This window comes from Elaeis guineensis, chromosome 10 (assembly GCF_000442705.2).
Source record: "Elaeis guineensis isolate ETL-2024a chromosome 10, EG11, whole genome shotgun sequence".
Taxonomy (NCBI): domain Eukaryota; kingdom Viridiplantae; phylum Streptophyta; class Magnoliopsida; order Arecales; family Arecaceae; genus Elaeis; species Elaeis guineensis.
The window spans coordinates 17,455,366-17,478,328 of record NC_026002.2 but is presented as its reverse complement, the minus strand read 5'-3'; the positions used below and the strand labels follow the sequence as shown (position 1 = coordinate 17,478,328).

At 36.1% G+C, this 22,963-nt stretch overlaps 1 protein-coding gene across 6 annotated transcripts; it reads left to right on the top strand.

Annotated features, from left to right (window-relative positions):
* The first annotated feature begins 4,369 nt into the window (after positions 1–4,369).
* LOC105052933 (uncharacterized) lies at positions 4,370–22,866 on the top strand. Of its 6 annotated transcripts, none has more exons than XM_073244113.1 (15): positions 4,370–4,802; positions 5,151–5,253; positions 7,968–8,203; positions 8,300–8,426; positions 12,509–12,636; positions 12,728–12,797; positions 12,900–13,002; positions 13,928–14,045; positions 16,511–16,592; positions 17,490–17,551; positions 18,055–18,127; positions 18,207–18,290; positions 19,954–20,034; positions 20,934–20,985; positions 22,488–22,630. In XM_073244113.1, the coding sequence occupies exons 3-15, from the start codon at positions 8,004–8,006 to the stop codon at positions 22,493–22,495; spliced, it is 1,188 nt and encodes a 395-aa protein (XP_073100214.1). In that variant the 5' UTR covers positions 4,370–4,802; positions 5,151–5,253; positions 7,968–8,003; the 3' UTR covers positions 22,496–22,630. The 6 variants fall into 6 exon arrangements, with proteins under 6 accessions (XP_073100214.1, XP_073100213.1, XP_073100212.1 ...); XM_073244112.1 differs by lacking the exon at positions 22,488–22,630 and adding an exon at positions 21,093–22,481; XM_073244111.1 differs by lacking the exon at positions 20,934–20,985 and having other exon boundaries at positions 4,372–4,748; positions 22,488–22,866.
* Positions 22,867–22,963: the final 97 nt, after the last annotated feature.

Here is a 22,963-nt window from a genome sequence, read left to right as displayed (position 1 = left end):
GAACATAAGTATTATAGTGTGGAGAGGGTCTCTTTAGTCTCACATCGGTTATGAGTCTAAGAGAATATGGTTTATATAGATTAAATTTTTTCTCCCACGTGAGATGTCTTTTAAAGAACAAAATTATGAGATCCCGTATGACAAGGTCAGATGTTAAAGCGGACAATACCTCACATATGCGGATACGAAGGTATAAACCAACTATCTGAGTTATCCGCCTTTTTAACCCATGACTGCAACGATAGGTAACATATTCCCTAGCCATTTTTAATATATAAAAAAATATTAATAAATTATTTTTATCTAAATATTATTTAAAAAATACTTACTCCAAAAAATATAGATTTTTAGATAAATTTTTATTCTCAAAAAAAAAGAGCAATTCCTTCTTTTGTAATAATAAGATTCTTCAATTGGGACAAGAGTATACCAAAATGCCAATGTAGCTAAAAAATTCTTGCTTGGAAGAAAGAGCAGAAATGATTTAGTAAATTGGCATATTTTTTTTTGATAAAAATAAATTGGCACTTTTCAACCATAGCTTATACCACGTAGACTACCATGGAAACAACTAAAGTAAAACTTCTCATCATTCATCACAAAAAAAAAAAAAAAAAAAAAAAAAAAATCATCTTATGAATGAGGCCAGAAATGTTTCTTTCTTATGTCCCCGAAACATGTTGGAATGTATATAATCATGTGCTTTTAACTAGTTTGGAGTGAAATAACGGATCCTTTTTTGTAATTTTCTTTCTCATGGTTAGAGAGAGAGGCATGTCGGCAGTGGGATGTCAATGATCTGGATGCGTAGGTGAACCAGCATTCATAGGTAAAATTGACTCAAGTTTATCAATCCAACAAAATATGTTAAACTTCTTTAAAAAAATACTCGAAATACTTAAAAGATAATATTATTTCAATTAATGCTCACCTAATAGCAATTACATATGAATGATGATATGCGTATTCTATTATTGCAAGTACATACATGTGCTGGAATACTTAAAATTCTAATACTCCGGGGGAACTTGCATTCGGGAATGTCTCTGTTCAATTCATGCAAATGTATTAAGATGTTCCATCATCCTTGCCATGCCACAAATATATTATCATCAATCATCATTATTATTATATATCCTTAGATGGTAGACATATTCTTGTTCTCTTATTTGGTCTTTACCATCTAATATTTTCTCTAGGAAACATGGATATATGGATAGAAAAATTACTGAATAGATCAAGAATCTTGATATTTTAAGGTATATATATATATATATATTTTAAAATCCTGATAAAGTCTTTTATGGAGGCGTGCATTCTTGTGTCCTCTTCAAACTTGTAAACATCGGTTGGAATCTGCGTTCGGATTGTATCTTTTGCGCAAAGGGATGATTAATCTTCCCATACCATATTAATTATTGGACAGTGCCATACAGATCGTAAAGCATTTTAATTTTTTCCTTCCATCAGTCTATATAAATCTCGAAATAATTATTATATGATTTAATTATTGACTTTATCAAAGAAGATGAATCATTCTTAAAAGATACAATCGGAACCCATGGAATCCGTGTCGCTGGTCGGTACACCTGGCTGGGTTGTCTTCTTCGACGAAGTTAATAGCGTATGAGCTGGAGACAGCAGGGGTAGCCGTCGAGAGGTTCGCACGAGCGCCGGATGCTAGCTTTTCGATACTGCAAACGATTACTTTAGGTATTTATCCCAGGGCACGGCTCTATCCATGTCAATTCTCGTGCGCACGAGTTAGTCCTCCCTGTCAAGGATGATTGATGCAGCTAAGGAAATGGACTCTCGGATAGAGGGAGAGAGGACCCACTAATAATGGGAGCTATGAACCCCCCACCCCAAAAAAAAGAAAAATAATGGAGTTGTGACTAGACGTTCTAACATAGGGTGAGAAAAATGCCAAACATTCTTAGAATACAAGACCTGTTGAGATTCCTGAGGGAGGCTGCATCATTGGGTGTTATTTAGATAGGAAATTGCGGCCAAATACTAAAATATTGTTTAGCATCATAGATTTGGTGTGAGGGTAAAGTTTAGGTGAGGATAAACTATGGCAAATTTGAGCTTGGAATAATAAGAAACATCCTGGTATGGTTGGGCCTACTTTAGGCCAGGTTAGGTTGCGTTTAATGTTTCAAACCAACGCTTTTGAAAAATGTTTCAAACCAACGCGGAAATGACTTGACACGTTGTTAAATTAGTAAGGTTTTTAATGAGCATGTCTTATCAAAGCCCAAAGATTAGACTTGAATACAACTGGACTTAAGCTCAACTTTTATATCGCAAAAGTTCGACTATGCCTGATGTAAAAGAGCTTTCGGCCCTCCAAGAAATATCTTTTGACCCTTCAAAGCATTGATGTCACACAGGGTCTAAGATAGGAACTTTGGAAGCCAAAACTAGTTGGGGTTAGGCTCTGGATAAATTCTGTGGTGACAGATGAGTGTGGTTCACTTTGTGCTTGGTTTAGCTTGGTGTGAACTTGCAAGGTTCATATTGAAGTCTGTTGTCGATAGACAAGGTGGCTGATAGGATGGTCTTGGATAAAAGATTCCAATCCAGGCTAGATTTGCACTTAGGGTCAATCCAACTTATTGACACTTGCACAGGGGCAATTGGTGACGGTGAGCCGTGACTGATTCATCTGTTTTGATGATGATAGCATTATCTCTACGGTTATGGCCATTCATTTAAAAATAGGAGGTGGGGATTTGAGACTTGAGTGGTATTATCCTTCAAGTTGTTTGTCCCAGGTAGTTATATTGCATTGGTTTTGGGGTAAGGATCTTTGTGGATTCCCCCACATAATTACGTAGGGGTGCTCCTACCAATTCTCGAAAAAAAGTCTGTTAAAAAACAAAAATGGAGAGATAATATTATTTAATAAGTTAATCAATATATTATATATTTATATGATTTCTCAGATGACAAATAATTTAGAAAGATAAGCTATAACTTTGTATAAGTAGGGGTGCTATAGAGACAGGGTGGGTCCGAGCTTCACTGATCCCAGAACCATACCTGCTAGATTTTAGGGCTAACTTTTGTTCCTTGGAGAGTCTATTAAAGGATAAGGTTATGTCCAAATTTGGGTAATAATAATAAAAAAAAAGTTTAGGTTGAGAGAAGGTTCAAGTGATGCCTATCCGGTATCAAACATTCTGTCTTCAAGGGCTAATGAACCATTATTTGAGAAGTTCATAAATAATTATGCAATATAAGCTACAAAAATTAAATCATAAACAATGAATACTTCATAGTTACTATGTAACAAGTTGATAAATAATTGCTATAAATATACGCTTTAAGTCAAAGTCAAATATAAAAATTGATGCTCTAACATGTTATTACTTTCTATTCTTGTTGATGCAAAAATACAATACAAGACTTCATATACGAAGAGCTTAGGAATATAAAGATATATAAATAAAACTAATATTTATATGTATGTCTATATAGACGCGTGTGTGTAGGCATGTAAATATATCTATTTATATAATAATTTAGATACTTTATGTAATTTATGTAGACTATTATAGTAGCCATCGTAGCAGTGGATATTTATATTAAAATATTTAAAATGGTATATTTTAAGCAAATAACGGTTATTATCATCGGGGGTGTAAGTGGATCGGAGAAAATCTAAAATCCAAACCGATCCAAACCGAATTTGAGGATTGGATTGGATTTTTGGACTTCCATTTAGATTTGGAGTCAATTTTTAAAAATTTTAGACTTTGGATTTGGATTTGGATTTAATGTTATAAAATTTACATTCAATCTAAAGTTCAAATTATGGGTTCAAACCAAATCCAATATATATATATATATATATATATATAGTGATATAATTTTTTTAAAAAATCTAAAATTTATATTTTTGATATGATACTATTATAGCACGATTTATAAGATCTTTGTTATTAAAATTTATATTTTTTATTTCTTATCTATTACTATTATAATATTAATTATTAGATATAAGATGATATTGTAGAATACTTATGAGTAGTATACGTTAGTATATGTTTCGAATTTATATAACTTGCTTTTGAATTATGACCTAAATTACAGCCTAATATATACAAAGTCAAAAATTCCAATCCAATCCTATTCGAATTTTTTAAATTGAATTGGATTGGATCAGATCAGTAAATATTTGGTTCGATTTTAAATTAAAATTTTAAATTTAAAATATTTTAAATTAAAATTAAATTTAAATATAATCTAATCCAATCTTCTCGCACACACCCCTAATTATCACCATTATAGCGGTCAACGAGGAGTCTTGTCATTGAAACTTTGGTTTGAGTTAAAAGTACTGAAAGATGTGGAACCTCAAAGATCGCATGGTTTCATTTCCCAAATTCACAAGTTTCCGTCCTCTTCTTCACCTGACTCCTCTTTCAACCCTCTTGGTCTCTTTCTTCCGTTTCTTCGATGCCATTCCATCAGACCTCCGCCGTGTCTCCGTTGGGTACCATCCGCCTCGCCTTCCGGCGACATTCCCGCCGCCGGCACTTCCTCTGGGCGCCATCTTGCGGCCTCTCCCTTCTAATTCTGGCCCAGGTGCTCACGGGCTCACCCAACTCGGGCCGGGCCGGGCCGGAGCGGGGCTGAGGGCGCCCCAGCGCCGACCCCCGCCCATTTCCAGCCCTAGCCAATGAGTGGTAGTGCTCTGTCTCCCAGTCTCCGTTCCCTTGCGTTCCTTCATCCTGCTGGTAATCTCCGTCTCGTCTTCTTCGGCACATTGGTGTGGCCTTGCACTCCTCCATGTCAGCCCTAACACTAACGTTCTTCTTTTTCTCTTCTTTCGTTTATGTTTTGTTCCCAACTAAACCTGCTCAGATAACAACAAAAAGAAACGTTTTTTTAGTTTGTTTTGAATTTATACGGTGCATCTGTTGGTGAGATTATCATGTTTTTGTTCCCACAGCGGCATAGCATACCAAGCACTGTTATTCTTGCGTTTTGTTGTTGTAAATTCGCAGCGGCATTGGCTAACACTTCTGGCGTTTCTCTCGGCCATGTCCATTTAATTTACTACATATTGATGTTACAAGCACTTGCAATTTTGAAGCTTTGATTGTTGGTGTTGGTTATAATGAGCTGATTTGTTACAGATACAAAAATGGAGAGGCTTTTGATTGTATTGTCAGAATCAGTTGATTGAAATGAAATCTTTCAAGACCATTGAGGATCGAGGGAGCAAGTCTCAAGTATATGGTACTTTACAATTTTCTAATTTATCTTTATCTGAGATGTTTCGATTATGTTATATTTTGAAATTTATCTTTGCTGAGATGTTTCAAATATGTTATATTTTGAAATTTAGGTGAAATATTTGAGAGTTTCTGTTGGCACTGCATAACGAAGCAATAAGTTCGAGATATAGGTATACTTTGGCCTGTTGTTGTAGATATACTAGGCACCTGTTCTTCTGCTTATAAAACGGGCATTTAGTGGGCAGCGTGATTTCTTTTGGCGAATTCTTGTGCAATTAAATTTTGACAGTTGCACTTTAGCGATTCTTATACATGATAAAACATCATTTGATAATTCTCATTCATTGATTGGCTTTTCAAACAGCCTAATCTAAATATTGGGACACAAGTTTGGTAATCTATCCTTTATGTCACTTGAATTCTGTTGCACTTAAGAAGCAACATGTATCACAAGAGGCAACTTCTAGTGCATCTTCTTTCACGCATGCTAATCTATATAATCTTATATTCCTGTGTTATTAGCTTATTATCTATAGTATTTGTTGGAGGGTTGCTCTCTTGTTGCATGAGATGGAATTATGTAATGAAAAAAGGGTAGATGATCTTCCAACCAAATGATATGTTAACTTCATAGTCACCAGCCTCCGTTGCTTCTATCAGAGTATCAGCATCAGTCCACAAGGGCTTAATGTCAGATAGCCATGTGTGGGTTGTGGGCACTTCTAAAGCAGAATGCAAGGAAGAAAAGAGCAATTATTAGATTTTTCCTCATGGAATCATGTATTTACTATGGGGTGTCATAAATGGAAAAACTTACCGAGACAAATTTTCAGGAATGCTTTTCCTCGGATTTACAACTCCAATGGAACACCAAATTCCCATGAAATGGTATGGGAACAAGATAATATCCAGATGGGCCTTTAAAATTGTTTCGATAAGACAAATGCTGAATGCTTATTCACGTGCTTGGATGGAAGTGTGGTTGATAATTAGCTTATTATTTTGATTGGTCAATTGTTGATTAAAAGATATCCCCATCAAATGTGAAATTACAAACATAAACTTTACATTGTTTCTGAATAAATTGGTTTTTTCATGGTGGATCACAAGGGCCTTATTAGAATAGCCCTTGGGCAACTAATGGAAAAATTAGACAGAAGTAGAATACTTTTTCATTGAACTGTGAAACTTAAGAGCGCTTCCTACTTCCTATCGAGGACTATTGATGAGAATTTGATGAGTTAAAAAGAAGTGCGAAGTTGGTCTACTAGGCACTAAGCACACATGTATCATGCAGGCCATCATAGATGCAGACAGTTGTTTTTGGTTACTTATGAAATTTTAAAATTTGGATCAGATGTAAGTACATCTCTAACTGTATGTTGCTGTGACAACATGCAGAAAATGGATGGACATAATAAAAAAGGAGAGTGAAAAGAGGAAGAAGATTCACCCCACAAAAAAAAGAGGAAGAAGATGGGAGAATTTGGAGATTTTGATGGAAGAAGAGAGAAAAGGGACACATATGGCCCCAAGAATGATAGAAAATTTGAACTATTTCCCAGTCTACAAATACAATTTATATAATAGTATATGACTCTGTTCTTAATCACAATCCCAACAAAAGTTTTAAAGAAAAAAGGTCATTACCTAATTATGTTCCCGGCAATCCAAGTTCGTGGGGGGTGAACTGGGGATAGACCTGCTTATGTATGCCCTAGGACTCCAACCTACACCATTGTGCTTGTCATTTCTATCTGTTTACCATTGCACCAAGCAATGGCCCTGCCTATAAAACTTGCAAAGAAGAGATTCCAAAATACTCTTCATAATGATTGGCCTAAGGCTGCTCTTGATTTACAGCATAAGTAATGAGGCCCTTTAATCCATTTATTCCAATACAACCTGCTAAACTAGAAAAAATAGCCCTCTATTCCAAGGGTAAAGTGGGCATTTTGAAAAGTTTCTAGAGTTATCTCTTCCATTTAACTTGGAGTGCACAACTCTGCCCTATGTACATGCATTCCATTATGTGTTTCTTAAACTTGAACTAGCTTGGAAGTTTTCACTGATTCTATTCTGGTTATGTACCCAAAATGCTTTCTTCACCACAACACGTCTTGCTGCTAGAACATATTTCGTCATGCCTGTTGAAGAAGCTTCTGCATGCATGGGATGCAAGTTTACTTGGACCATAATCATGACCATCCAGCCTTACACTAAGTACTTGAGGGATTCAGGGTTAAGTGTCTTTTGTGATTGAGGAAGGTGAAATTGTTGTACTTGATCTTCCCATGGCAGAGACAGGGAATCCTAGGAGGTTGTGGGTTCTGGGCCTTGGAAGTTGGAACCATATTGAATAGGACTACAGAGATATCATATTGCATCAAAAAGCACATAAGCATGTTATTTCAAAATGGTCAAGGCATTGAACACCATATCTTCCTATAAATAATGCTGCCTTTCATGCATTTTTCTGCTAAATTTATGATTTTTCCAAGCAGAAGTTTACAATGCCACTAGTTGACATAGTCCTTGACATCTTTCCTAAGATATTACTTTCATTTTCATAAGTACTGCTTTCTGGATGATGCTGCAGCATTGAGAACTATAAATTATAGTGCAGTGATGACTGACTGACTTGAACTATGCTCCAAGATTTAAGTGCTCTAAATTTGTTTCTTAAGCAAGACTTTTGTTATCTGATTGGTGCAGGTTCTACAGCAAACACATTATTATCTCAATTAGATAATGAAGTCTACAGTATATAGTGTGCTTTCTACGCTAGCTCCTCTTCACTATGATAACCTTACATACTGTCACAAGCAATCCTTAAAGATATTTAATAGATTTTCTGGTCAGTATAAAAGTTTTCATTCTCATATGGGGAACAATCCAGTTCATTTGGAAAAGAGAATGGTTGAAGGACAGTATCTTCCTCCTTGGTTCAGGTGAAGATGCTTAGGATGCACCTGAAATACTAATGTTGTAATGGACATTCTGGGATGCATTAAACTCACTTGAACTGTGATTCCTCTGTTTTGCAGTGTTGCTCCAATGATGGACTGGACAGATAATCACTATAGGACTCTTGCTCGACTCATATCCAAACATGCATGGCTTTACACAGAAATGGTTGTGGCGGAAACCATCGTTCATCAAAGGAACAACTTGGTCAGAAACCAACAAGTTTGATGAATTCTTTTCTGTGGCATATCTAATATTAACATAATTCTTTTCTGTGGAATATCAAATATTTAACAGTGTCATACTTATTTATATATGGTTCTTCATAAAACACTGGAAATCTAAGTAAAACATGATTACTTATAATGCAAATTTACAGAAGTGTTGCATAAACTTTAGATGGTAAGGCTTTAGTGACATAAGTTCTCATATCTTTGATAAATACTGGTACCAAACATGCACCCTTGTTTCATCAGAACAGTATGATATCCATATGGTACCAGTACTAATGGTATGCACCAAAATTGACAGCCTCAAAAAGAATCAATAGCAATTAGTACCAATTGATACCATTGGTATGGTATCATTGGTACAGAGCGGCATGGCAGATACATAACTCTTCAGATGGTTGCATCATCTTAGAATGTTACAGTTCAAGTAGTACCATTGTGTTCCAGTGGTTTTTGAATCAATGGTTGAAAATATTTTATCAATGAGTGTTTGCATGACGTGAACTGTTCCTCTTTCTCTTGGACCCAAGATGGCATCCATAGTATAATGCTCAACAAACATTATATGCTTTACTTGACAGAGTGAGTAGTGCTTCTAGTAATTGATGTTTAGAGTAACTCATAGCACATTATTGTTAGTTATAATGGTGAATAAGAGGGAGGCATCAATCATCACACAAATAAAGATATCTGGACACAATAGTGACATACATTACTGCCCTATTGATGTAGTCGATTCACCAGTCCTTCAATTTAACCCTTTGCCCACCATATCCTAAAGCCAACCTACTAGCAGTCAGCACAGTAAATGCAATTCGCTTGCTGGATAGTAATGAAATCATGACTTCATGCCATTGCCTTTTGAATTGCTCTTAGTCATTAGTATGTACATCTTTGGTGGATAAACTAAATACTATTGAACAATTTGCAGTGAAAACCTATCATTTTCCTTGTTAGGATCAAGGATTTAAGTCCGGCGGACGGGGGGCCGTCCCGGCCCATTCCTTTGGCATTTGGCACCAAGGATGGGTGCGGGATCCCGAAACGCACTTTCGGCCTTGGTTCCGGTCGGATCAGGCACCAGCACGATCGTCCCAGTCGTGCTCTTTTTTTTTTTTTTTTGGCGATGATGCTTCAAACGGGGAGAAGAATGAAGGAGAAGCGAGAAGGGGTACCGACCTCTTTCTTTTTCTGCTGGTGAGTCGCGTGTCATTATCGCCAGAGGGAGCACTGTCTTCTTCTTCGACTCTGCCTTTTCTGAGAGGAGAGCACGCCGGGAGGGAGGTCGGGAGAGGAGAGCATACTGGGAGAGAGCCAATCGAGAGGCCGGAGAGGGAGGAGGGAAGAGAGAGGACCGAAGGCAGTGACAGAGGGGAAGGAATTAGGGCTCGGAGACATGGAGCCTTTGGGCTCTCATGCGGCCGCTCCGGATGCAGCCACTCAGGGCGAATCCCGAAGGATATGCATGGTGGATGGCGCGTAGTCCAGAATCGGTGAAATACAAAGGGTAGCATGGCGTGTTATCCACCATGGGATTCGCATGGGACATGGTGGAGAGCGTGCAATCCGGAATCGGTGAAATATAAGGGGTAGCGTGGCGCCATGGAATTTGTGCGGTCCAATTGCACTTGTGCATGCAATACGGAGGTGGGATATCATGCAAAGCACGGTCTCGTCCTCATCTTAAAAAAAAAAATCTGTGCCGTGACTCCATTTTACACCAGGACGCCATGGGAGCCTGACGGGATGGGGCGGGATGCGGGGCATCCCATTTCGGGCAAAAACTGAGACATCTCCGTCCCACAGGATTTAAAATCTTGGTTAGGATGTTATGCTAAATAAAAGAAAGTCCATAAACATCTATTTAAGTAATTTTTTAAAATTTTTATGCATATCAATCAGTTTTATACAATTGGCTTAATGCTTACTTCTGTAGGTGTTACTGGTCTTCTAGCTGCTCTATAGCTCATCCACCTTTTCAGATCTCTAGTTCTCCATTAACCTACCAGGACCAAAACTTTTGGTGGTAGGTTGATAAGTGGTATCATTACCCAATAAAGAAAATTTTGTTGATATTTCTGCATCATCATTACTTATATAATGTTAATTTTGTCCCCTAGCCTTACTTTATCTTTGGCAAGGGGCAACAACATCTTGCCTTAATGGCCTTTGACTCTAGTGCCAATGATTATTATTTCAAGAGCCTGCAGATATAGCTCTTTTGCATCAGCTGCACAATGCTCAACTCAGACAGTCCTGCTCCACCATTCCCTGGCCTCTGGGTCTGCACCCTCTTTGTTTGCATTTGACTTTGCAAGATCCCTTCTCACCAACTTATCCGGGTTATCCTGTCCAGCACCTCATTCTCTCTGAGTTGTCTCTTGCCCCTCCATCTCTTGATCCAATTGATACACTTCCATAGTTCCACTATTGTCTTGAGTCTTGATGAATAGTTGATTCTGGCTTTGGAGAGGAGACTCTAGTGCTGGACCTTGTTGCAAAGTGATGCATTGAACTGAACAAGATATACTATTTTCTATGTTTTACTAACACAATTAATTAATGAAAAGGAGCATCTTTTTGAGAATATTACTGTAGAAGGCTTTTGAGGCAATATTTCTGTAAGCTCTACAGTGTTGGTCTATTCTTTTCAACTCCAGCATTTATCTTTTTGTTGATGGGCATAGTTTACAGGGTATGATTTACTTGTGCCTATGAAAGTGATGGTCGAGAGCCTAAGGGGCCCGTATTAGGACCTTTTGCTTTGTAGTTCTGGATCTCTTTGTTGCTTTGTTGTGCATGTAATTAGTCCTCTTTATCTTCATGCTGATTTTCTTTACTAGGTTTGAAGTGGTTACTGAGGCTCTAATAGGTCTTTATTTCATGATTTTATTTTACATTGAATACTAATAAGAGTGCTAACTGCTAAGAAGGAGTACTATTCACTCCAAGAATGGCACGTCAAAGTAGTTGGTTTGTGCTACTTTTCTACTTTCCATGGTAAAGAAATATCTATGTTATTAAAATCATAACATTAATTAGGGCAAATTTCTGTTTGTATTCGTGTTTACGCGACAGCCACGTGGCTATACTGGTATTAGATAATAATAAGATCATTTTCCATAGTAGAATTGATTTGCAAGTGTTAATTTCACATCCGCTCAAATTTCGTTCACTTTGAAGGGTATTGTTGGTGGTGTTTGATTTGTTTCTGCTTGTTAAGCAATAGTTTCTTTTGGTGCATTTTTGTTGAAGAAATTTAGGGTTATAGCAAACCTTCCGCTTTCCTTGGAGTTTTTATTATCCTGCTTTGGTGTAACCATTCTATTTTTTTCATGATTTTCAACTTGTACTTGGATTTTCTTAGAACAAATAAATGATTACTATTTTGTTGTATTTGTTTTTCCTTAACTCATATGGATGTGACTTGTATCAAATTATTTCTATATCAGTTTAGAACAAACATGCTTATGGTTAATATCTGATTAATATCCATATATGTTTAGAATGAATATGATATTATTATTATTATCCAATTTGCAGTTATATCCATTTAATATGAATATGAACACAAATTTTGGCATCGATAAAGGTATCTTGTGCTGGCAGTGTGTCCTTGGAAATGACACAGTATGCACCATTCTATTGGTTGACATGTTTGGCATGCACTGGATGCCTCCACAGAAGCAATGGCGCACAGCCAGCATCATTCTAGTGCGCATTATGGTAAGGCACTGGCATGTTTTGTGCTGTGCCATATCATGCTTGCCACTGGCACTTTGATTCATGAATTTTAATATCTGTTTGATATCTGTGTTGTACATATCTGTCGAGTACGAGAGGATATGGGTATGAAGGTACCTATGTCTGATTTTTCTTTCTTTTTTTTTTTTTCCTCTGTAACTAGTGAGAGCCATATTGTTATATATTCATACATCTTTGCATATTATGAGGTTTAGTAACATATAATGTTATCTGCTTTTGATTTAAAAAAAGTGCTTCTTCTGATTTTTGGACACCAAACAAAATTTATGCTCATATTTCACTTACAATTTTCAGGAAAGATTCTTGGCATTTTCTCCAGAGCAGCACCCAATTGTTCTACAGATTGGTGGGAGCAATTTGGAGAACCTAGCAAAGGCAGCTGAACTTGCAAATGCTTACTCTTTTGATGAAATTAATCTAAAGTTCATATCAAACTTTTCTGTTTATTTTTCATACATTAGGAACCGTTTCCTTACATGTGATCCTCGATTTTTTTTAATATAATTGTATCAGCTGTGGATGCCCTAGCGGAAAAGTTGCAGGTCATGGTTGCTTTGGTGCGCGTCTAATGTTGGACCCAAAGGTTTGATAGCTGATGCTTATAGAAACTGAAGTGCAGTGAAAGTAAAGCTGTTTCTTCTTCTCTTTACTGATTTTTATTACATGTTTGTCTGCATAAGTGAAGTTCGTTGCAGATGCTATGTCAGCCATTGCTGCCAATTGTGGTGTTCCAGTCAGTGTGAAGTGCAGAATAGGAGTAGATGATCGTGATTCTTATGATGAACTCTGTGAGAAACTTTGTTGCTTCCTTTTTCTTTTTTTCTTTTTCCTTTTTATACAATTTTGCATTCCCAACCAATGTGTAAAGAACGACGCTCATAAGCCAAATATATATTGAATTTCATATAAACTTCTGGGGTCACTGAAACTAGACTCGTTAATGGTAGTTTGTGCAATCTTGCTAAATGGTTCATTTGTCTCAAGATTTGAAATATAATTTTCTCTATATAAATAAACTTGCTATAGTTCTTTACATGTATTGCATCATGCTGCTGCTTTCTTTATGACTGTTATATTGCTAAGCAGCCAAAGCTTTGTAAAGGATGTTCTTTTGACCATCCATAAGGTGCAATATTTTATAATCTCTCAAGGTCTTTACTTTTGGTTGATAACAAACAGATACTCATAAATTTATCTAATGTGTAACTATGCATTTTTCAGCATGGTAAAAGAAGAAGCTATAGGTTCCTGCAAGATTACACAGTGATATGCATGCATTAGAATACCAGTGACAGATTTTTTTTTTATTTTTATTTATTTATTTTTTTTAATGCATAAGAACACCACTGAGATGCTAGCATTCTTGCTTACACATCTTAAGGCTATTAGGCTTTGATGGTTGGGAGGTTCTAATATGCTCGTGTGCATTTTCTCAAATATGTTAATATATCATTGTGAAGAAAGGTATACTCATTGTTTGTAAAGCAACGATTGTCTGGTTGGGTTTGGTCATTCTTCTCAAGAACTTAAATTGTTTTATTTTTTTTAGCCTTCCAATCATTGGGTAAATACCTGATTTAAGACCTTTGTGACTGTACCTCACAATATTATATCAGCATATCGGATAAATCTTCTTATATCTTGTCAGGCATAGCATATTAGTATTTATTGATCTTGGAGATCATTCTGAACTTCTATGATTTCTTTTTCCAGGTGACTTTGTCTATACAGTTGTTTCTAACTCGCCAACTAGACATTTTATTATACATGCACGGAAGGCATTGCTTAGTGGCCTCAGCCCTGCTGAAAATCGGAAGGTTCCTCCTCTAAAGTATGTCTATACAAATGGTAGTTGTTTTAATTTAAGCATGGTCACATCTTGTTTGGGAGGATATTACCACATTCTTTATGATTGTGAACTACTGGTGGCATTGATTATGTTTGCTGCATTGGTAATGCTTACAATGAGATACCTACCCATTATGAAGCATAATGTATGCTCACAAAGCATGACTGAGTCTTCAGCACTTTGATGTACACTTTTTTTGATGTTTTTACTTGATCTAGTGCTTCTTTACCTAAATTGGGAGTGAGACGAGGAGCGGGTTTGATTTCGGCTACAGGGGAGCAGGTCTTTTAAAACATTTAGAATATGGAGTGCTTAGGAAGCATGTATGGGAATGAGTTTCTTGAGAGATTTCGAAGTGGGTTTATCACCTCAGATGGAAGTTTCATGCTACGAAGATTTAATGGGTTAATATTGTATTTTTGATGATAGTTATCATTGGAAATTATTTTTCATTTAATGAAAAACTCTAGTTACTTTTTGCTCTAGAGACTCAACCAAAATACATTAGAATGATCTCACTCAAAGCCGATCTTGTGATATAACATTATATGCTATTTTACTTGGAGCGACTACCATAGGATGATAGGCTGTCCTATGCAAACCCATCTAGCATTAAAAAGCTTTGTTTTAATGGAAGATGCATAAGAAAACTCTCAGTTACATGAAGCGAGAGTGCGTGCAGAAGCATATTTGAAAGGGAGATTTGGATTAAGGTTATATAGGTGGATTCGAGGTGGGGTATACCATTATCCGTACACAGCCCAAACCTACTTTGGATATTTTTTTCTAGAATCCATACCTATCTCAGGTTTTAATTGGGTCGGGTAAAACCACCCCATGTGGGTCTGACTGGGTCGGGTACCCAGTGGGTTAGCTAAAATTATCATCCCTAAAAATGAACTTTTAAAAAAATAACATTATATGGAAGAAAAGTCAAAACTCCACTTTAGGAGAAGCTAAAAGTGCTAACTTCCGGCTTCTCTCTCTTTTTATAAACAAAAGCAACACAATACATACCCCAAAGGAGGCAGGTAGTGAATTTTGTGGAAGATTCCGAAGTGGGTGCAGTAGCTTAAATAGCAGTTTTCTGCTGCTAAGATACTAAAGATAGTACCTAATTCCATTTTAAAACCGATGCCATAGATTTCAGGACTTTAATCTGATGTCCCTGTCTTAATATGTAAATAATAACCCATTCAGAATGCAAACAACCTAATCAAGAATCAGGGACCTATCACTGGACTACAGAGGACATTTTGTGAAACAGATAAAACCTTCATCATCTTGCTAGTCTCCTTTCTTGTAATAATATATCAGGTTGAATTCTTGTTGTTTTTATATGAAGAGGATTTAGAGCTTATTTTGCAAAATTTAGAGGATGATCATGGTAATCAGAAAATGTTGGAAGATTACTAAGGGTCGATTTTCTTACTTGGAGAAATTTTATGGATATATATGTGGTGGCTGGCTAATGGAATGCGATTCAATAAGTATTACACTAAGATTTTTACTAATTGTTCATTTGACAATCATTTACATTGTGCAGTCAGCCAGGGGTCTAATTCTTGCTTAAGATTCTTGAGTTGTTTTCTTTGTTTATTGTTGTCATAGACGCAAGTAAAATCAATAAATGTCCTATCTATCAGGATTTGATGTGGAAAATGGTCTACAAATTGTGGGACGGGGTTTAAGAAATGTGCTTGAACATCTAAGGGGAAGCATGCATGTTATACAAGTTTGTTTAGAGAATATACAAAGAACTCATTACTTATTTGCTGCCAGAACAAAGCTGCAATAGTTGACGAGTCTATTCTCTGGTTTAGTTCAAGGAATATGATTTTATTGGTAATTGTTTATTTTAAAATTACTTGTAACCCTGGTTCTCCCACTATACATGCGTATATATTAAACAATATACTATGCACTCTATTAGTTAGACCGGAAGAAAAGACAAAAAATGGAAAAAGCAGGAAAAATATTATAGATCAATCATATGGTCATTTGCATTGAACCTTCTGTCGGGAATTTTATACCTAAGCACTACTCATATATTTCTATCATTCAGACTTAATACATAGTTATGTTTGTTTGTTTTTTGGATCTTTTCTAGTGTATAATTAACTTTGATAGTTTTGTGTGAAATATTCAATTTATTAGATTAGTTAAGATAGTACTTTTTCATCCATACATGTTGGGGTTATATATTTGTTGGAAATAGAAGCCATGAAGTAAGGTGCCTAACTTAATGAGAAGTAGTTATCTAACAGACTTATGAGTTATGATATTGGAGTTGAATTATGTTAAAGACCAGTTACATTGTTCATATATTCTCGTCCATCTCAGATCAGTATGTAAAATGTCTTAAATTTATTACCACAATATATGTATATATGAATATATGGGTGTGTGTCACATATTTATCTTATAATGAATGTCCTTTTCCCCAGATATGAGTACTATTTTGCCTTGCTGCGTGACTTCCCAGAAGTACAGTTTACTATAAATGGAGGCATCATTGGCATTGATCAGGTAAATCTGAACCATTCAAATTGCCACTTGTTTCCGGAAGCACAGAAGGTTCAACTATCAAACTTAAGTTATCTATATTGTGTTGGATCTTTGGCATATAGTTTGTGTTGGAGAGATTACTGGAGTTCTCTACATGAATCATTGTCTAATTTGTAATAGATGCTTTCACTATATGTTGTTTAAGGTAGGTTTGATATCATACTGCTTCATGCTTATGCATTTATTGTTTAAATGGTACAACTCCTTTGACTGGTAATTCTCATCTAAAATTCTTTCAGATATAGGGTCACATGTCTCACTGTTCGACTAATCAAATTGTACCCGATGCCAGCCCACAAAATTTAAGATATACACCTCATCTTTCTTCCTTATCCTTTTTACTTGCTCTAACATTTGTCCTTTCACCATCTTCTTTTTCTGTAAGCATCTTAAGGCTTAAGGTAATTGTGCACCTGAACATAGCAACCGGTGCTTTCATCAGTTTAATCAGAGCACATCATCAAATGTGATATTCAGAGGTTGTTGCATGTGTCACCGATCACCATGGTTCTTAGCTGTCAACAATCATTTATGCGGAAACTATCTGCTTGCTTCCTTAGCTAGATTTTAGTGCCAAAATATGAAGCTTTTCTATTTTCCCTTGGTTGCATAAACATTATACACGCTGTATTAGTAGAGTCACGTGTGTCTTCCTCTTCATTTCCTTTCTCACATGCAGTTAAAATCAAAGATCTATGTTACTAGAACAGTTCTTTGTGACCTTGAGAGTTAAAAAGCCCTATATATCTTGTTAGAATGGACCGCTAACTTTTTCTATGGAGTCTTCATGTCTTTAAGTCTTTCAGCCAAGCATTCATGGATTGTAAATCATCCTTTTTGTCTTGTGACTTATAACAGGTAAATGCAGCCCGAAGACAAGGAGCCCATGGAGTCATGGTTGGTCGTGCTGCTTATAATAAGTATGAAGAACGGATGCCATTGCACAGTGTTCTTTTCCTTTGATTTTTTTTCCCTTTTTGTTAACTCCACAATTTTGATTAAAACCTCTGCATGGGACTTCATTTTTTTCCTTTAGGTAATCACTGAGTAAATGGATGACTTCTAGACATTTATACATCTTATTACCGAGTTGAGAACCAAAGTTTCATGCTACCTGGTTATTCAAATTGGAAGATGAACTATTAAGAAATGATATTCCCTATGAACTTCTAAATTCTAACATAGACCATTTAGTGCATATTCTGGAATAATACAGTATCTATATCCTATTTGTGCATATGATTTCAAGTGAATGAATGGGACAAAGTGATGAATGCAACACAGGAGCAAATACTCCATTTTTCACCTACTATCATTTATTTGTGCTGATTTGAGACTTAAGTGCTTAGGAGAATTTCTTGTCATGAAGTTTCCTTTTTTTTGCCCCCTTTAAAGCAAGAACTAACAAGTACGACCTCTGCAGCCCATGGTCCACTCTGGGACATGTTGATAGTGCAGTATATGGTGTCCCAAGTTCTAGTCTTTCACGTCGCCAGGTTTGATAACAATTTCAGTGACTTAATTATAGAATCTTTGTGTTTGCCCCTCTTACTGACAGTTATCTATTTGATTTAGATCCTTGAAAATTATCAGATATATGGTGATTCTGTTTTAGGAAAATATGGACCTGGCAAACCGGGCATTAGACAACTGGTCAAGGTTTGTAGAGAAATTTCACTATATATTTTTTTTAAATTTATCTGTGATCACTTATGCATCACTTCATCCTGTGAATTGGATCTGTGTGATGCAAGACTACCTTCTCAAGAGTGGAAAAACATAGCAACAAGCTGTCAAATTTGAATCAGCTGTTCTCATTTTAAAGTTGAATTAGCTATACTGCTATTATATTCTTTATATTCAAGTATTAACATCCTTGTTATTTTTGTTGCTTCGCCAAGGATATTCTAATTCATTAAAAACTTCTCTGCTTAACTACTACAAGTGCAAACACAACTACTTCTATAGTTTTGTTTTCAAGGTTTGATTGGCTTGTCAGTACAATTTGATAAGCCCTTTCTAATTTTATGAAAATTCTTGTTGACTACAATAATAAGCTATGTAAAATAACCATAAGCTTCAAGCTTTACTGCATTTTATAGGGGACAGGCCTTTCCAGTTCAGAGTTTGCTTTTCTTTTCCTACAACTTTCTGCTTGTGTCATGGCAATGCTCCACCTTCTACAATGGGCCGTGCAAGTCCAACTCACAGCAATACCTCATACTTTCATTTTCCAACCTTGTAAACTGCAAGTTTGTGAAAAGTGGTATCAACTAGGGAAATGTTGCTGAACTGTCTGTATAATGAAAACTTATTCCCCCTCCAGAACTGCTTATTTCCAACAAATTGTATACATACCATGGTAAAATTATTCATTTTTATGTCAACCATGGTAGCAGGAGCATATACTGATAACCTATCTGTGCCATTTGTAGTGAAGAAGACCACATCCACTTCTTGGCACAAAATAAATGTATTTGGAGATAATGTGTTGTTTGCTTACGATCCCTTTATATTAACTGTTTCTCTTTAATTGACGAAAACCATAAAGTGTAGAAATAGTGGAATTTTAAAGGTAGAGCATACCTGATCTATTTTTCGCAAGAAGACCCATAGATTGGGGACCAAACAAAATATGAACCACTTGTTGGTATCAAAAGGCTGGGCCATATCAGGCTCCCATGCCATTTTCTCCCCTAGATTTTATCAATCTGGTGAAGCAGCTTCCAACCCAGAGCCACAGATTGCTAAGAGGCAATGGGGTTGAATAGCTGATGCACAAGCATCTAGTTGGTGTATTAGTTTAAGCTATATACATTTGGCATTACATGTAGAATGGAAGAATCTTTTATTATATTATGGAAGAATCCGCTATTGACTTCCTTTTGCCACTTTAAAAATAATATATTAACTATCGAGTAAAAAAAATCTAGGGATAATACTTGAGAGATTATCAGCCTTTGGTATTCCGTTGTTGGATGTGTTCATGACTTCTTCAGTTTACCAATAACTAGCTTCTTACCCATTGTAACCTTCAAGCATTTGGAAATCTCAATGCATTTGATTCCACTGCTTTTGGGCCATATTGGCCTATAAACAAATATAAGACTAGTCCATTATCAGATGCAACTTATTGTGGATATCTCAAGTTTAGAAACCTTTAATTTATAAAGCTTTCCTTATTCAATGTCATAATGGTCAAACTGATTTTATAGCTAGTATTTGTGCTGTTGTCCATAATGTGAAAATTTCATACTATTTCACATGATTTTTTTTTTCCTCCGAAATGCGAGCTGTTGATGTTCCTTCTAATTTGATGCAGCCATTACTGAACCTATTTCATTCAGAACCTGGAAATGGTTCATGGAAACGCAAGGCTGATGCTGCAATGTGCCATTGCAAGGTATGTTGGAAAATATCTGGTCCAAATTGTATTTTTGTATCATCATATTTCTATATATGCACCTGAACCTCACACAACTTGCAAGAATCCTCCTAAAATGAAGAATGTGATGAACCTTTTATATCTAAGGGTTCACATCAAAACCCATATAGAATCATGTGAACCTCACATGCCAGAACATGTAAATTTTCTAATCATTAAGAGAGTAGTTTTGGAAATTTAGTTACATGGATTGAGTACTGGGTCTTACCAATACATGGTTTGCCAGTGAATATCTCAAACATCATGAGCTATTTGGTCTCTTTACAGCTGCACGAAACCCTATTTATCTGGAACGACTGGCAGAGGTCACTTTGACCTCCTAACCCAGCCTAAGCTGGACCCACACATGGTTAGACATGGTTGGGCAGTGCCCAGACTTGACCAGGATGGGTCTGAATGTGATAAATATGACCCTGAGTTCAAATTAAGCCTAATCTATGATTTAGCCCAAGGAGTCTGAGCTATGGCCTGATTATGGGTCTTGAGCAGCTTCAATTTAACAAGCCCAGTTTATGCATAGCACGGTGCTGATTAAGACGTAAATTGTTATGTCCATATCGATCCTCTTGTGATATCAAATTACCATCTGTTCACCACAAGCAGGCTTGTTTACTCAGATACATGATAAAAAGGATTTTAAATATGAAACCATAAACTGTTATGCATCATACCACATATTGTAAGTATTCAAACATTTGAAACTATTTTTATTGTCCTAAGCTATAAACAATGTCCCTAAATTATTGTCCCTAATTACATTTCTCTTTCATTTAATAACTGCATATATCTCGCACTGTTATTGATATTCAGCCAGTTTGACTGAAGATTGCTTGCTAAATATGGGCATTATTCTCTAGGGTTCAAGCAAGAAGCCTGGCAACCAAGGATGCTCCACTAACCTGATACATTGTATAATATGATAATTTAATTTACTCTCTCTTTTCATGAATTGAGTTAAAATCCAACATGATTTTAGCTTCACCTTTTTTTGTGTGTGTATATGTTGATCTATACAGACTTGTATCAGATGAAACTCCACCTTTGTTTTGGATTGGTTCTTGCTGAAGTTGATGTGATTTAGGTTTGAACCCTGCAGAATGAGAACAATTGAATGATCTTCATTTTTTCCTCATAATGCAGCGTCTGATTATGATTGTTTGAGATATCATCACCCTTCCTTTTCTCACTTAATCAGCTAGAGGCATTATTGGCTTTTGAGCACAGTGCATTTGCCATCTTTATGAAAAATGAATTACAGAATTCATGGAATTCATGGCCTTTTATTTTTAAGAAAAAAAATTATGCTGTGTTCTCTTACTCTAATCCAATTTGTAATGAGACAAGGGATGTTCATCTATTCACAAATTAGGTTATATAAATTAGTTTGCTCATGCATCTGTGGTGGTCCTAATGAAGCATCTACAGGTAGTATTTTGTCGATTTCCTCTTTCTTGTCCTATCCCTGTTCTCATTTTTGTCTCATGCACATGGAATCTCATTTTTGTCTCAACAAAACTCAGTCTCAATACATAAGTTACTTTTTTCTCATTTTGTTTTATTTTTTGTTTCTTTCCAACTTGAATCAACTGTTGTGACATGTGAATCTGGAAGGTTTGAACCACTGTAGTAACTTGAGCTGAATGGCGTGAACTCTCCCAGGCCTGCACAACCACTACGTTTTGAGATAAAAATCTAATTAACCATTTAATCTGGTTCAGTGTATAGTATTGGTCATGCTCCTATATTTTTCTGAAATTTTCCTAAAATTTGTTCAGGCCTCAGGTTCATTTCCGATCTCTGGTTCATGTGCATTGAGCTATAATGACTCGATAATATGATGGCACTTAAAATGCCTACTGTGTTGGTATACGACAATATTTTACATTTTCTCATAGCCTTAATCTCAAACTGTCAGATTAGCTTTACAAATTCTTACATGCCAAGCTTCCCTATTTAGAGTTACCTGCGATGTTATTCCAATGCTGTATCCTTTCTGATATTTGTTCTGCACTATATTCCTCAAAGAAGTTCATTGCTCTAGGATGTAAGAGATGTTTGAGTATACAACTGATACAATGCCGCATCAGTATTATGAGGCCCAAAGATAAGAAACTTTTACTGTGGTAATGTGCTGCTCCAATTCATTACATGAAGGGCTCACTTCAATAGTGACCAATCTTTTGTACCAAAAAAGTAGTCACCAATCTTTGATGCATGGAGAGGTGTCTTATCATGGGTGACTCCCAGTTATCTTGAGCCACCAGCTCATTCCTTAGTTCTCTATGTTGATTTTTCAACTCTTCTGGTGTTTGTGGTTGTTGTGATTTGGTCATTGCTGTTAACTTGCTTTTTGCGATGCGAGGCATGTTGTACTTGAGTATTAACAACTTTCTTTGGATCTTGGACTGCAGACAATTGAATCTTTTCTTGAAGAGACCTTGGATGCCATCCCTGACTCTGTTTTGGATTCAACCCTAGACAGAAGCCCATCAGATTGGGAAGGGAGTTTTGCTGATATTGATGGCGTGTTACCTCCTCCATATAAATCTAGTTTACAGCAGTCAGTGAGTGCTGATGATCCTGTAAAATTATCAGCTTGTCTGTGCGTGCCATCTTGAACCTTTGATTTATAATATATCTTAGGGATGCATTTGTAATTTAAATTTTATATAATCATTTGATATGCTCGCAAAGGTGTAAACAAAAATTGTATTCTGGACACATTTTTGTAATATCCTCATTTAATATGGTAAACAGGCCATAAGAAATTTAGCCATCAGATCAAATTCATGTGAGAGCTTTAGCCTTGACTTCCCAATTTAGTTATTTCTAATGGAAATATTGAACAGATAAGAGGATGAGCTCTAAGTGCGTTATCATAACATAC

Excerpts from the sequence above, each read along its gene's own strand:
- LOC105052933 (XM_073244111.1), top strand. The coding sequence starts at position 8,004 with ATGAAGTCTACAGTATATAGTGTGCTTTCTACGCTAGCTCCTCTTCAC. Across the intron at positions 12,798-12,899 it reads GTCTAATGTTGGACCCAAAG|TTCGTTGCAGATGCTATGTC; the intron begins GTTTGATAGCTG and ends GCATAAGTGAAG. Across the intron at positions 13,003-13,927 it reads TGATTCTTATGATGAACTCT|GTGACTTTGTCTATACAGTT; the intron begins GTGAGAAACTTT and ends TTCTTTTTCCAG.